This window comes from Leopardus geoffroyi, chromosome C2 (assembly GCF_018350155.1).
Source record: "Leopardus geoffroyi isolate Oge1 chromosome C2, O.geoffroyi_Oge1_pat1.0, whole genome shotgun sequence".
In the NCBI taxonomy this organism is placed as follows: domain Eukaryota; kingdom Metazoa; phylum Chordata; class Mammalia; order Carnivora; family Felidae; genus Leopardus; species Leopardus geoffroyi.
This window is the reverse complement of record NC_059333.1, coordinates 53,028,281-53,044,426: the sequence shown is the minus strand read 5'-3', so window position 1 is coordinate 53,044,426 and position 16,146 is coordinate 53,028,281. Positions and strand designations below refer to the sequence as shown.

The 16,146-nt window shown below is 36.0% G+C and overlaps 1 protein-coding gene across 5 annotated transcripts in view; it reads left to right on the top strand.

Annotated features, from left to right (window-relative positions):
- The window catches only part of CBLB (Cbl proto-oncogene B), a 225,639-nt gene that overhangs the window by 100,141 nt on the left and 109,352 nt on the right, over positions 1-16,146 (top strand). For all 5 annotated transcript variants that reach the window (XM_045501891.1, XM_045501893.1, XM_045501894.1 and 2 more), the window contains one exon: positions 1,586-1,732. In XM_045501891.1, the coding sequence (XP_045357847.1) occupies positions 1,586-1,732 (147 nt within the window). The remainder of the gene's footprint in view (positions 1-1,585; positions 1,733-16,146) is intronic.

Here is a 16,146-nt window from a genome sequence, read left to right as displayed (position 1 = left end):
ATCTCTCTTAGTGTCATAGGCTTATTGAAATATTGTATAGTTTTAAATGCATTGCAAATGTGATGGCTTTTTCTGTTAATTATCCTCTATGTTTAGTCCTAAAGCAATTGCCTCCCCCTTCTCCTCACCCTTGACCCCTCACCACACACACAAAAGCAGCTGAAGCTTCAAAATGGAAAGATATTATATATATGTATCTACTGAGTTCTGGTGATTCTGAGTAAACAGAAATATAAAGAAGCATGGTCAGTTCAAAATTGAAAAAAAGCTCTTTAGTGTTTTGTGTTTCAATTGCTTCTTTACTGGTTAACTCCAGCAGTTTTGGGCTGATTAACAATAATGCTATAAAGTTCTTACGAAGTGGCAGGAAGGAGTGCAGGTGATAGTATTCTGAAGTATGAATCATGTTTTAAACCCTGTGAGAATCCCCAGAACTTACCATGGTAATTACAGTGAAGATAACACCTGCTTTTCCCAACATTCTAAACCACTTTTTTCATACTACCATAACTTTTTCTGTCTTTTTTTTTTAATGTTTATTTATTTATTTAGAGAAAGCGAGAGCACAAGTTGGGGGGGGGGAGGGGGACAGAGAGAGAGGGAGAGAATCCCAAGTAGGCTCTGTGCTGTAAGCACAGAGCCCGGTGTGGGGCTCGAACTCACAAACTGGGAGATCATGACCTGAACCAAAATCAAGCGTCAGACGCTTAACCTACTAAGCCACCTGGGTGCCGTGTACCATAACTTTTCTTCCTAAAACAGATTTAATCATGTGCTCCGTCTTTTTAATCCATTTTGGTTCCCTGTTCCTTCTATCAGTAGCTCCTCACAAGGGGAGTACAGTAGAATTGCTCAAGGAGCTTCTGAAATATGAGCATATCTGGAGCCCATCATCAGAAACTCTCATTTCTTAGTGGGAGTAGAAGCGTATTTGACAAAAAGTTTGGTCATTGTTCCAGATGCCTCTTTATTTCACGTCCTCACCAAACTTTCTCATCCTGTGTCATGCCATTTTCTTCCATCTTTTTCTGCTCTTCTCTAGCCATGCTAAACCTGGAAATGACATAAATAGTTCTATTCCATCCCTCTATACTTTTGTATAGAAGCTGTTGCTAATACCCTGATACCTTCTCCTTCCCTTCCCTTCCTCTCTTTCACTCCAAGTCTTTCATCCATCAAACTACTTAATTTTCCCTAGATCCTCCTCTGATGATAAATCTTTCCTTGCTTCCTCATGTAGAACTAGTCACTCTGACTTTTGTGTTCAGCATTTATATTTGATTATGATTTTTTTTACCTCTCCCATTAAGCTGTGAGCTCATTGAAATCATGTAATTTATCTTGTTCTTGTTTATGTTAAATGAATACATGGATAAATATAAAATGAAAGCCTCTTAGGAATTTAAATGTATAGTTTATATGAACGTTGATTTTAGATGCATTATTCAGTTGAGGTTCATGATCAGCCACTAAGACCTATGTTAATACTATTCATAATTTTATTTTTCATAATATGTATTCCCATTAAAACTTAACGTGTGCCTATATATATATTTTTTTTCATTTTCCCCCTCTATGTCTACAGACGAAATCTCACCAAACTGTCCCTTATCTTCAGTCACATGCTGGCAGAAATTAAAGCAATCTTTCCTAACGGGCAATTCCAGGGAGATAACTTTCGTATCACGAAAGCAGACGCTGCTGAGTTCTGGAGAAAGTTTTTTGGAGACAAGTAAGTACAAATCATTATTATCATCTGCATCCATTTTTGAAGAATGACCTCGTCTTACCTCTAGTTCCATATGGTATAGATTTTACTTGAATATTTTGAGACTGTACTTGAGCATATTTGATAAATGTTTTGATTGCTAATTTTTCTGTTTAGCCACCAAAAGTATGCCTTAGTTACTAAATAGTTTTATATTACTATAAAGCAAATAGCAGTCATACTATTATTTATTTGATGAGCATTCATTGAGTTAAATAGTTTACCTCTAAGAAGTATACCTCTAAGAGGTATAGAAGATGGAATCTCTCAGAAGCTCGTATCTTTTTTATAACTTAGTACACACCTAGGACACGTATACAAAATAAGAGGCAGAAAGGGATAGAGACTTTAAAAATGGCATAAATAAGTTTTTCTGACAATTCAGAGAGGGTAACAATTGCTTCATGATTGAATGAATCAGGGACTGCTTCTTAGAGGAGGTGGTATGTAAGCTTGGTTGAGAACTGATATTCAGCTGAAAGAGAATACTTTAGCACCCCACTTCAGGTTTTCTTTGTATCATTGCACAGAGTTTGAGTTGTGTAAACAAGATACAGAAATGAGGATCTTGTGTAAACAAGCTATAGAAGTGTTATCACGAAGTAGCTAGATAAAGATGATTTCCTTTAGATACTTCCTCCCCAGACACAAACTTTGGTGAGCACCCTCAGAATGTCCTTGAATGTAGGCAGAATCCTGGCTGAGTATTAAAGGAGAGCAGTGATCACTTACACATAGATTATTGTTTTTATCCCCTTTTTAAATGTCTATATTTATACATTCACTGGTGAAATGAGACCTATAAAATGTTGGTATATACTTTTGATGGTCTTCATCTTTTGACACTGGTAAATTAACTGTAACAGTGGGTTTCCCTTTTTTTTTTTTTTTTTTTTTCTCTATGAAGTACTCTGCTTATCTAAGTGCTAAGTGCTTAGCTTCTTAACTTTTGACTTTGGAATTATTAAAGCCCTTTTCCTATTTCTTAAATAAAATATATTCTGAATGATTTTTTGGCACTAAAGGGGGAAATACGGTTTTTGCCACTAACATGGACATTTTGTGTTCCAGAAATCTAGCTATTTATAATGCTTCTATATGCATTCACAAATGAGAAATTAAAAGGAAAGGTTCATCCTCATCTAAATTAGAATAACAGCCAAAAGTATGCTAATTAAATATTTGTGGACTGTAGAAAGCAGAAAGGCATTGCCCAATTCTGGGCGTAAGAACCAAGAGGATTTCTTGAAGTCACAGCTCATGTATTAATACTTTGAGCCTAATGCAAACAGTTGGTAACCTTCAAAATATACTTTATCTTAAAATTTTAAGAAAACTTACAGGACAAAATGTTTGTGGTATTTCTTTTTGAAAACTGAAAATTCTGGTGAGTTATGAAATTGTTTGCTTGTCAAAAGGTCAGTAGAAAATGGAAAGATTGCTCACACGTTTTTTTTAAAGAGCAGACTTTGTTTTGCTGGCACTTCGAGCCACAGAGAATTATGCATTTGAGACCTCTTTATTTCCCTTTATTTATAACCATAGACATCAAGGGGCTGAAATTTCTTCCAACTGCTACATGAGTGAAAGCACTATTAAATCAAGTGGGGGATTCTTGAAATACTGATTAAATACCGTCCTTACCTCCCAAACCTTTATACCTTTTTCTTCTGTCTTCACTTCCTTGAGAAAGCTGTTCCATTTTTCTTTAATATTGTACTTTTGGGATGAGAGCCAAATTTAAAGCTCCTTCTGGAACTCAGACATATTTCCATAGTCATCAAAATTAATGATTCTTTTATTAGATCATTGGAGAAACCATCTTTATATTCTCTGTGGGTTTTCACCTTATTTCACAGTATTTTATTGAATGAGCAAGCAAATGAATGAATGATGTAGCCTTTCAAAAGGTTGAATTCTTTTATCTTCCTTATGCTCTAATACTAGTTTATATTTTCACATAACTTAGTTCTCATACGGAAGCATTTCTGTCATTTATCTCGCTACACATTGAGGCCATGTGAGAATGCTTTCATTTGATCTAACCAGTACCTTTAAACTTGAGACTAGTATTGTTTCTAAAAGCAGAAGCATTGAGGAGTTAGTTCTAAAAACAGCCAAATAGCTTATGATTTTTATAAAGTAGTTTTTAAGCTTAAGGAGTATTGTATTTTTTTTTTTTTTTTCAAAGGAATGGTCAGAGAGAAAAAGATTATGCTCGGACTAAAATTGGGACAAAGCTATTTTTCAAGAGATTTTGTAAAACTCCCAAAGGCAATTTTGGTATTCAGATCTCATAAAAACAGGAAGCAGACAAGATTTTTTATTTTATTATTATTTTTTAATTTTAATTCCAGTGTAATTAACATACAGTGTTATGTTAGTTTCAAGTGTACAACGTAGTGACTCAACATTTCCATGCATTACTCAGTTCTCATCATGATAAACATACTCTTAATCCCCATCACCTATTTCACTTAATCCACCACCCACCTTCTCTTTGGTAATTACCAGTTTTTTCTCTATTTAAGAGTTTTTTGTTTGTCTCTTTTTCTTTGTTCCTTAAACTCCACATACAAGTAAAATCATATGGTATTTGTCTTTCTCTAACTGACTTATTTCATGTAACATTAAACCTCTAGATCTATCTATGTTGTCGCAAATGGCAAGGTTTTGTTCTTTTTTATGGCTGAGTAATATTCCATTGTACATATATACCACCTCTTCTTTATCCAATCACCTATCTATGGACCGTTGGGCTGCTTCCATATTTGGGCTATTGTAAATAAATGCTGCAATGACATAGGGGTGCATGAATCTTTTGAAATTAGTGTTTTCATATTCTGCAGGTCAATACCCAGTAGGGGAATTACTGAATCATATGGTAATTCTAATTTTTTTAATGTTTATTTATTTTTGAGAGAGAGGATGTACGTGAGTGTGCCAGTGGGGGAGGGGCAGAGAGAGAAGGATTCAGAGGATCTGAAGCATACTCTGTGCTGAGAGCGGAGAGCCCAATGTGGGGCTCGAACTCACAAACCATGAGATCATGACCTGAGTTGCAGTCAGACACTTAACCAGCTGAGCCACCCAGGTGCCCCACTAATTTTAAATTTTGAGGAACTTCCATACTGGTTTCCACAGTGGCTGCAGCAGTTGACATTCCTGCCAACAGTGCAAGAGGGTTCTTTTTTTTCCTCCACATCCTCACCAATACTTTTTTCTTGTGTTTTTGATTTTAGCCATTCTAACATATTTGAGGTGATAGCTCATTGTGGTTTTGATTTGCATTTCCTTGATGATTAGTGATGTTGAGCAGCTTTTCATGTGTCTGTTAGCCATCTGGTTGTCTTTTCTTTTTTTTTTTTAATGTTTTTATTTATTTTTGAGACAGAGAGAGACAGAGCATGAGCAGGGGAGGGGCAGAGTGGGGGGAGACACAGAATCTGAAGCAGGCTCCAGGCTCTAAGCTGTCAGCACAGAGCCCCACACGGGGCTCGAACTCATGGACCGCGAGATCATGACCTGAGCTGAAGTTGGACGCCCAACTAACTGAGCCACCCAGATGCCCCAGATCTGGTTGTCTTTTCTAGACAAATGTCTATTCATATTTTCTGTCCATTTTTTAATTTTATTATTTACTTTCTTTGGTGTTGAGTTGTGTAAGTTCTTTATATATTTTGGATACTAACCCCTTATTGGATATGTCATTTACAAATAAATTCTCTCATTCAGTAGGTTGTCCTTTTGTTTCCTTTGCTGTGCAGAAGTTTTTGTTTTGTTTCATTTTCTTTCTTCAAGTAAGCTCTATGCCCAACATGGGGCTTGAACTCGTGCCCCCAAGATCAAGAGTTGTGTGCTCTACCGACTGAACCAGCCAGGTGCCCCTAAAGCTTTTAAGTTTGATGTAGTCCAATTAGTTTATTTTGATTTTGTTTCCCTTGCCTCAGGAAACATATGTAGGAAAATGTTGCTACAACCGATGTCAGAGAAATTGCTTCCTGTGTTCTCTTCTAGGATTTTTATGGTTTCAAGTCTCACATTTATGTCTTTAATCCATTTTGAGTTTATTTTTGTTTATGGTGTAAGTAAGTGGTCCAGTTTCATTCTTTTGCATGTAGCTGTCTAGTTTTCCCAGCACCACTTGTTGAAGAGACTCTTTTTCCCATTGCCGTATTCTTCCCTCTTTGTTGAAGATTAATTGACCGTATAATCATTGGTTTATTTCTGGGCTCCCTGTTCTGTTCCATTGATCTGTGTGTCTTATTTTTGTGCCCATACAGTAGTGTTTGATTACAAAACTGCAGTTTTGTAGTGTATCTTGAAATCTGAGATGGAGATACCTCAAGTTTTCTTCTCCTTTCTCAAGATTGTTTTGGCTGTTTCAGGGTCTTTTGTGGTTCCATACAAATTCAAGGATTATTTGGTTTAGTTCTGTGAAAAATGCTGTTGGTATGTTGATACAGATTACATTAAATCCATAGGTTGCTTTGGGTAGTATGGACATTTTAACAATATCTGTCCTCCCAATCCATGAGCATGGGAGGTCTTTCCATTTCTTTGTGTCATCTTCAATTTCTTCACCAGTGTTTTACAGTTTTCAGAGTTAAGGTCTTTCACTTCCTTGGTTAAGTTTATATCTAGGTATTTTACTCTTTTTAGTGCAAATAATAATGGGATTGTTCTCTTGATTTCTCCTTCTGCTACTTCAATATTAGTGTATAGATATGGGGCAGATTTCTCTATGTTGAGTTGGTATCCCAGTAGACAAAAATTTTAGGTGTTACATGCCAAATACTTCCTTTCTGTGCTTCTCAACCTTTTTGAAGTCATGGCAGGACCCACCTCTCTTCTCAGGACTCAAGCCCAGCTGCCAAGAGACTGTGCCTGACTGGAGTCCCAAGGAAATCAATAATACTCATGTGTCAGGTAAATTAGTCTGGAAGGTCTGCATTTGTTAGGTGGTTATGCAAATTCATCGAATGTTTTGATAGTTGAGTCCTGCTTTTGCTTTCTTAATCTGCTGACCAGGGGATAGTAGAAATACATGGGAAAAGAGAAGTGACACTATTGAAGAAATGTGTCTAGGTAAATACTGCAAAATAAGATCAGTACCAAACTGAATCTTGGCACTCTGGAGTGTTCTGCAACTACTCTGGAGTAGTAGTTTAGAGTCCAGAAGCTTTAAGCATGAGCCTGAAAAAATGGGTTACCCACTGTTTAGACCAACAGAAATCCATTGATGTGATTAGACTCTGGGTGACATTTTTCTAAGCACGTCAGGTAGCAATTTTGGGGCTAATGGTGCTAAGTACTACTTCATACTGGGGAGATCTGGACTTGCATTTCCAACAAAATTGTAATTCAGTAAGAATCATGGATTCTAAACCTGAGTCTTTTTATACATCATCTTCTCTCCATTCTTACTTCAAGTTCTGTTCTTCAATTTCAAGTTCAAACCCTTCCCTAAATTATGGCAACAACTTTCTGACTGGTCTTCCTATCTTCAGTAACAACCTATCCTGTTGTTCTTAGACTAGTGAGCTCTTTCAAAAAAAACAAAAAACAAAAACAAAAAAACAGAACTAATCATTCCCTCTCTCTGTCTCTTTGTCTGAAATGCTTCCATGAATTGTTACTGCTTCTAGTTTAAAATCTCAAATCCCATTAACATGACCAGCTTTAGGAACTGTGTTTTTCTGGCTTCATCTCTTTGTACTCTGCTCATTCTCAAAGAAAGAACCTAACTACACAACACTTTATTTCCCAATGTGTTTTTGTTTTCCTAGATGGCATCCACTGCTTGGAAAGCCAGTCAGCCATGCCACTTTGGAAGCTCCCCTACTCTAAGGTGGATATCCATACTCTTTGTTCCAGGCGCCTTTGCTCATATCTGTTATATTAGACTGCAGTGAACTGCTGACACGATCACCCTTCCTAATAGACTAGAAAGGTTTCTTGAAAGCAAGGACCTGCCTTCCTGGTTTTGGTTTCTCAGAACCTGGCACACCTCCTGGAATGTGCAGGCACTAATAAATGTCAGCAGACTATATGGATAGTTGGATGGATAGGTGAATGGATGAATGATGTTTACTCTCTGCTCAAAATATTCAATGACTTTATTATCTACAAATTGATTTTTTTTTCTTTTTTTAATCCTCAGTTCCTACAGTTCAATTCCCTGGAAGCTTCTTTTGCCTCTTCTTTCTTTTTTACCATCCCAGAATTTTTCAGGTCTAGGTCAGAAGTCTCCTTTTCTGGGGTGTTCTCACTAATATACATTCCTCCGTATGTTCAACTTCAATAATTCCATGCTTTGTGTCCCTATTGTGTTGTAGACCTGTTTGTGTTATTGAATGTACGTTTACTGTGTGGGTCTTTTCTGTGTGACTATGACGTTCCCTGTTGACATTTTATCCACAAAATTTCATCCAGATACGTTAGTAGAATTATTATATGTCAGACTCTGTGTCTAGTTCTTTCACATATGCTAACTTCATTTTTACTATAGTCTTTAACTATTATCCTTTAAATGTATTGAATGTGTCCTTTAGGTATACATAACAGACAGTAATTGCTGGATTAATTCATGATGTATTTTTCTAACATTTCTTTTTTACTTCTGTACTTTTCTTCTGTCAGGTGGGACATTTTGGCTCTTTCCTGACACATCAGCAATTACAGGTTTCTATGTCTGTGCCCATATTGCTCCTCCCTTTGAAGGTGTTTATAATCTCTGGCATAAATGTTCTCATTAATCCCTCAAAGTGTGCCTCGCTTATGATTCTATCCCTATTGTTATTACTAGACCTCTTCCTTAAACTCCTCTACTCTTGCTTATGCTTTGTACTTATTATTTTTGTTGCTTTAATGTCATCTGCCTAGTTATTTTACTTCCCATTAGAGTATAAGCTCCATGAAATCAGGCTTATTACTCATCTTTGTATTTCCTGAAGTAGCTAAGCACAATGTCTCATATTTAGACTTGTAGGAACTGTCATTTATTTAATTTAAATGAGTTGAGGAGTAAAGGGATGTGTGTGAGCGTCTGCATACGTGAGATAAAGACAGAGACACAGAGTTTGCTCACTTAATTGGTTGGGAGGCAGTGTGCTTACGGGTGCGTGTGTAGGTGGGGTGTGCTCAGGCTGTGACCGTAACATTTACCAGCTTTGTGACTTTGGGCAAGCTACTTGCTTTCTCCATGCATCAGTTTCTTCATCTATAAAATGTTGATAATAATGACAATAATACCTCCTATCCAGAGTTGTTGTGAAGGTTAAAAGAGTTAAACTCTACCTATAAGGCATGTAGAATAGTGTCTGGCACATAGTAAGCCCTCTGTGATGTGGAATAGTTAACCGATTTAAACCTTCAATCTCCCTAAAGACTCCATCATATTAATTATTCTGCAAATAATATAGTTAATATTCAACTTCGTATGATGGGTGTTCCACAGTCCCTAGAAACATAAAAGCGAAAACCAAAAATAAATAATACATTTTCTAAAATTTGGCATAGGACAGAATATAAGAAACTATCCTGCTTACCATGGGGGGAAAAATGATCTATTTAAAGCTCAGTTCATTGCCTCTACCTTTGATTTCCTGGGGAAGTGGTATGGACCTTCTTTGGTTTCCTGTATTTTCCTTTCACTTTTAATAAGAAACAAAGGACGATAGTTTCTTTACCTTTCCAGTGAGTGAGATACATGTTTTTCTAGCATAATAGCTAGATCAGCCATTTCCTCTACTCAAAGAAAAGGCAGCTTAGTCATATTTAATTAAAGGAGGAGGTACACAAGAGAAATTAAGGACTTTCACCAGGTAACTAACTGTACAGAGAGAAAAAAATAAAAAACTGACCTAGAACTCAAGGAATGCTATTTAATATTTCTATTATTTAGGCAACTTCTGTTGTCACCTTTAAGAAAAAAAAACTAAGGCTCTTTATATTAATAAGGAAAATGAAATTACAGGCCTATTTTGTTTGACTCCTTATAACAAGATACATAAAAGCAAATAAGATGCCAAATTGTAGTTTTCTACCTTTAGGCAGTATGTATTCAATTTGGGGGCGATAGTATATCCAGAATTGATAAATACTTGAAACCAGTTCTGTTCCATTAGAAAGGTGCCTAAGGAATGTCACAAATACTGAATTATTTACTAGAGCGGACCGCTCAGGTGCCGTGGAAGAGCTGGTATTTTGGGTATTTGTTACTAAGGAGTAACAAATGGGTTACTGGGTATTTGGGTATTTGTTACTAAGGAGTCTAGCGGTCTGTTGGGTAGAAAATGCTGTGATTGGAACTGAGTTGTTACAGTCTGCTGGAGTTCAAAACAAAGGTACAGATAATTTCAAGTTTACATAAATGCCTTCATTTTTTTCCTCCTCCCCCCCCCCTCCCCCACACACACACTTTTTCCTTCTCTCCACTCTGAATCCTTTACTAAGTTACCTTTACCTAGCAAAGTCAACATGATTTAGGTTCTGGCATTCAGCCTTGAAACCTGATTTCATACAACCAAGAGTGTGTTTACAGAGTAGACACAATTCAGTTGAGCTCATAAACTGATCTATAACCCACATTTTTATTTTTTAATTTACAGTGACTAACGCCACTGTCAGGCAGATGAGGGTATGTGTGTCCCCATTGATAATTGATGTGTGGAGCCATATCCTATCTAGAAAATTCCTTGATGAACAAGGAATCCAAATAAAAAATAGTGGTTTATGATCCACCATGGGAATTACCCTGTCTCAAAGACCAAAGTACTTGTAACTATTAATTTCTCTCTTGCAGTGTGTTTTTTTTTTTTTAATTAATTTTTTTTTTCAACGTTTATTTATTTTTGGGACAGAGAGAGACAGAGCATGAACGGGGGAGGGGCAGAGAGAGAGGGAGACACAGAATCGGAAACAGGCTCCAGGCTCTGAGCCATCAGCCCAGAGCCTGACGCGGGGCTCGAACTCACGGACCGCGAGATCGTGACCTGGCTGAAGTCGGACGCTTAACCGACTGCGCCACCCAGGCGCCCCTCTTGCACTGTGTTTTGAAAGCTCTGTTCATTTCTTCCCCTTTGTATTTCTTTTTCCATATACAAAGTTGCATTTTTAAAACTCTGTTCTTTGGAGCCCTGAGAACAATGGGGAACCACTGATGGGTTTTAAATAGGAAAGTGGTCACACTTGGATTTTAGGTGGCTGACTCTTGCTGAAGTAGGTATAATGAATTTGAGTAGTGGCTTCCAAACCCATTTGATTATATTCCTTATTACTAACTTATTATTAAATACTTTTAAGCATATTATTTATGATCTGAATATATACATATATTCTTACACAAATAATGTGTATTCTCATATGTAATACAAATAAAGGACATATAATGTGAATTTAAAAGCTACATAAAAATACAAGTAGAATTTCAATATTTTCTTCCCATCTAAAAAATAATCATGTTAAGGTCTGACTGCCTTCCCCCATTAGAACCTGAAGAATTAGAAATAGGAGACGGATAGGAGGCTATTGTAGAAAACCAGGTACAAATTATAATATACATAAAATCAATATATAAAATAATATATAATCAGTACACAAAATAAATGTACATATATATAAGTAAAAAGTACATGACTTTGAGAGTGACATAAAGATAAAATTAACCATACTTGACTATTAAGATATATTAGGTAAAAGAAATGAGTCAAGTGTGATATCTCAATTTCTGCTTTGAACAACTGGGTATCCTGCACTGAGAGGAAAAGTAGGAAGAAGAGGGGATTTGGCAAACAGACAAGTTCAGTTCGGGGCACCTAAATAACTCCATGTGATATATATTAGGTTGGAGATACAACCTTGAGGGTACGGGAAGAATATAGAATAGGGGTAGAGATTTTAGAATTGACAGTGACAGCCTGTGGAATATTTTTCTTGGCCTTATGAAATGTTTAATTAAAAAATTAGTTGGTAACTTTTAAAGATTTATTTTCCACAAAAATATTGTATTGAGTTTCACTGAATAATTGGGAGTGATGGCACCACTAGATCTGAATTCTGACAAGGCAGCATTTGGCTATACCTGGGTGCCAGCTTGCCCAAGTTAGATGTGCTCTCCTTCAATTCATTGCAATCCTCACCTGGATCTCTTTACTTATTTCTGTTAACTGTCTGGTCCCTAGATATTTGAGTTCACATTCTCTGAAAGCTGTGTGAAGCCATTGAACTAAGTGATATAGACCATGGAGAATGTGCAGGGAGAATGAAGAGGACAGATCCTTAAAGAACTCTGATGAATGCAGTATCCAGAGGACATTTAAGTTAAGGAGGAATGGTCAGAAAAGTAGAGGGAAAAAACATGAAGAGTGTGTGGTATTATAGACGCTAAAGGAAGATAAGATTTAAAGAAAAAGGGAGATGAACCAGATAATAGTACTAAAAGATCAAACAAGGTAGACTTAAAAGTTTCCATTAGGTGTAGTAACAAGGTGCTTATAACCTGATTTATTTTCTATTAAAGAAAAAAATCTGTAAGTCTCCTTTACAACCAAAGCTTTAATAGGTTCCACGTGTTTATGCAGTTTATTAAATGAGGATTTTAGAGGTTTGGAAGTTTTATATTTCTTTTACCTCAGTTTGACTTAGATATCTATCAGATTTCGCCCATCGATTGTTAATTTATTTGACCTACAAAGAGAGACTTATGAAGAGTTTTGTTTCATTACTGACTTTGTTGTTTATAAGACAGACTGGACTCTTAATGCTAAAAGGAAGATCCTTTAAAGCTTTACTTAAGCCCTTCTGTGGCAGGACTTTCTAATTTTAGGATCTACAACTTCCTGATTTTGTTTAATCTGACCTCAGCAGATCAAAGGTATTTTGCTGTGATCCATGAGCTATTGTATCTTACGTGTTTTACAAACCTACCAAGTATCACTGACCTTTCAAAGAAAATATAGCGAAGCACAGTTGGTTGTGCATGAGAAAGAAAAGAACAAATCCTCTTTTGTTTTAAGACCAGAATCTTTGTTTTGCTATGGTCAGTGGCTAGTAAGTAGAAAATGAAATATGGAATTTTGACATATTCTTATGGATTGTATTTATAGTTCCTCTTCCCGTCCCTTTTCACCAATAAACTTTATTTCAAAGTCAGAAAATAAATGGAATTATGTACAAAGTAATTTCATGGCTCTAGGAAATTTATCATGTTCAAAAGTCAGGCTGTGAGACCAGAAGTCAGAAAACCTCAAACTTATCATATGAGTGAGGTTAGTGAGAAAATCAGGAATAATGTTGAAGAAGCTATTTTCCTTGTTTCTGCAATCTTATAAAAGGTGTTTGTAAGTTTCAGAATGTGAAAATGAGAATGATACTTGTCCATTTTACAGAGAATTAATGAATGTCCATACTATAGACAAAATGTTACAAACGTTTTTGACAAAAATAATCACAAATACCCAGCATCTGTGTCTTTCTGTATGAGAGTCAAGAATTTTCACAGGAATGGTTAGATCTAATTATGAATATCCTTGATAACCATGGTTACCATCCTGTCCATGATGAGTTGTGAGGCAACTATTTGACCAGAGTTTTAATATGTTCTTTGTGTGGGTTGCTGGAAAACATGTGCTTTTCAAAAACAAACAAAAGCATTTGTTTTGAGAAACAATTGTGATGGGACAGTAAGAACAGTATAGCCTGATAACAATCTATTTTCATATTCTTTAACAAATTACAGAAGTTATTATAGACAAATATTGGATGGGGGCGCCTGGGTGGCGCAGTCGGTTAAGCGTCCGACTTCAGCCAGGTCACGATCTCGCGGTCCGTGAGTTCGAGCCCCGCGTCAGGCTCTGGGCTGATGGCTCAGAGCCTGGAGCCTGTTTCCGATTCTGTGTCTCCCTCTCTCTCTGCCCCTCCCCCGTTCATGCTCTGTCTCTCTGTCCCAAAAATAAATAAACGTTGAAAAAAAAAATTTAAAAAAAAAAAAAAAAAAGAAAAATATTGGATGTAGGAAATAACTATAGATATAAGTATCAACAGATTGAGGAACCACAGTCCTAATATTTTGCATCCATAATAAAAATCAAAACATATAAACGGTCTTATGAATGTTTCATTATCTTCAGAACAAAGCATTCAATTTAAAGGTACTGACCCTAAATACATCTTTGTTGGTCGAAGTGAATTTTCTGACAAAATTCAGATGAAATTAAAAACAGGAATGGGTTAATAAGGATAGAACAGATTTTCATTTTGTTTAAAATCAAGATGACATTTTACCTCCTTGAGCTAGAATGAATTTTAAACAACTACAACCATCACCACCCCCACCACCACAGCAACAAAACCAACAAACAACAAATAAACATTGACTTCCTTGTTTATTATTCAGCAGGTACTTCATCCGTTCCCACATTTCCCACTCTTTTTCATCTTAGATTTTTATTGTCAAAATGTTTAAAGCTGTATAAAGTTTAATAATACATACAGGGAAGCACATAAGTCATAAGTGTAAGGTGAAGAATTTTCAAGAAGTGAACACACCAATGTAAATGCCACCCAAATAAATAGCATATTATCTATAATTCAGAACACCTCTTACCCCCAAACCCTCAGCAAGTTCCATATAGTCACTGTTTGCTCATGGTGTTCTGACTTCTAACATCATTGAGTCCTACATATTTGAAATCATACAATTATGTTCTTTTAAAAAATCTGGCTTCTTTTACTCTTTATGTTTATGAAATTCACCCCTGTTCTTGCATGTGACACACTCTTCATTCTTGCTCCGTTGTACAGCCGCACTATAACCTACCTATTGATTCTGTTGGTAATGAACGTTAGGTTCTTCCTCTTTCGGATTATTATCAGTAGTGCTATTATGAACTTTTTCTTTTTGTATTTTTAAAAACCTGTGTATGCTTTTCTGTTGAATGTGTATCTAGGAATGGAATTGCTGGCTCCTACTTCCTGCACAATTTTAGCTTTAGTAGCTTTTAGTATTCTAAAGTGGCTTACCAACTGAATCACCTATGAGCAGTGCCTAAAGGTTCCTGTTGCTCCATATTATCTTCCCCAACTCTTCAATATCCTTTGTCTTTTTTTTTTTGCTTTTTTGTTTTCCTTCATAAGCCATACTGGTGGGGTCCAGTGGAATATCACTGTCTTTTTGATGTACATTTCTCTGATGCTGAATAGATCTTTGTTGAACGTTTGGATTTCTTTGTGTATATGAAAATCATTTGCTCAGTTTTTTAGTACTTATTATTAATACTTAGATGTGAATCTTTTGTTGTTTATATGTATGTAAATAGTGTCTCCCAATATGTGGCTTTCTTTTTCACTTTGCTAGTGATATCTTTTCATGAATACAGGTTATAATTTATCTTTTCCTTTATCCGTTGAGCATTTTGGGCCCTTTTTAAATTTTGGCCTGCTCCAGAATAATGAGGATATTCTCTAATTTCTTCTTAAAAAAATTAAAAAAAACACTTTAATTTTATACCTAAATATGAAAGAGAAAACAATAGTCTAAAATTAATTTTTATATGGTGTTAAGTAAGGGTAGTTTCTTCTGTATGTATATCCATTTGACCAAGCAGCATTTACTTGAAACGTCATTCATTCCCCACTGCTGTTTAAATCTAGTTGATGTTGGGGCGCCTGGGTGGCGCAGTCGGTTAAGCGTCCAACTTCAGCCAGGTCACGATCTCGCGGTCCGTGAGTTCGAGCCCCGCGTCAGGCTCTGGGCTGATGGCTCAGAGCCTGGAGCCTGTTTCCGATTCTGTGTCTCCCTCTCTCTCTGCCCCTCCCCCGTTCATGCTCTGTCTCTCTCTGTCCCAAAAATAAATAAACATTGAATAAACCTAGTTGATGTTACATATCCAGTGTCTAAATATGATTGCATTTCTTTCTAAAATTTTTGTTTTGTTCCATCTATTTGTTTATCCTTGTGCTAATATCACATTGTCTTAATTATGTAAAGAGTAAAAGTTTGTCAGTGTTGTTCCTATTGAAGATTGGCTTGATTATTCTTGGCTTTTGACATTTGCCTGTAAAGTTTAGAATCGGCCTATTATTTCTTATTACAGAAATGTCTCCTAGAATTTTTGACTAGGGTTATATTAAATCCAAGCATCAATTTGAGAATTATTGATGTCTTTACAATATTGAATCTGCTAGTCCGTTAAAGTGTTATATCCTCTGTGATTGTGTGTTGTTCAGCTTTTCTTAGCTTCATTTCTACTTATTTAATATTTTCAGATGCTATTGTAAAAGTCAAGTATTTTTAAGTTTTATTTTCTAACAATATATTGCTTATTTATAGAAATACAGCTGATTTTTGTATATTGGTTTTATATTCAGCAACCATG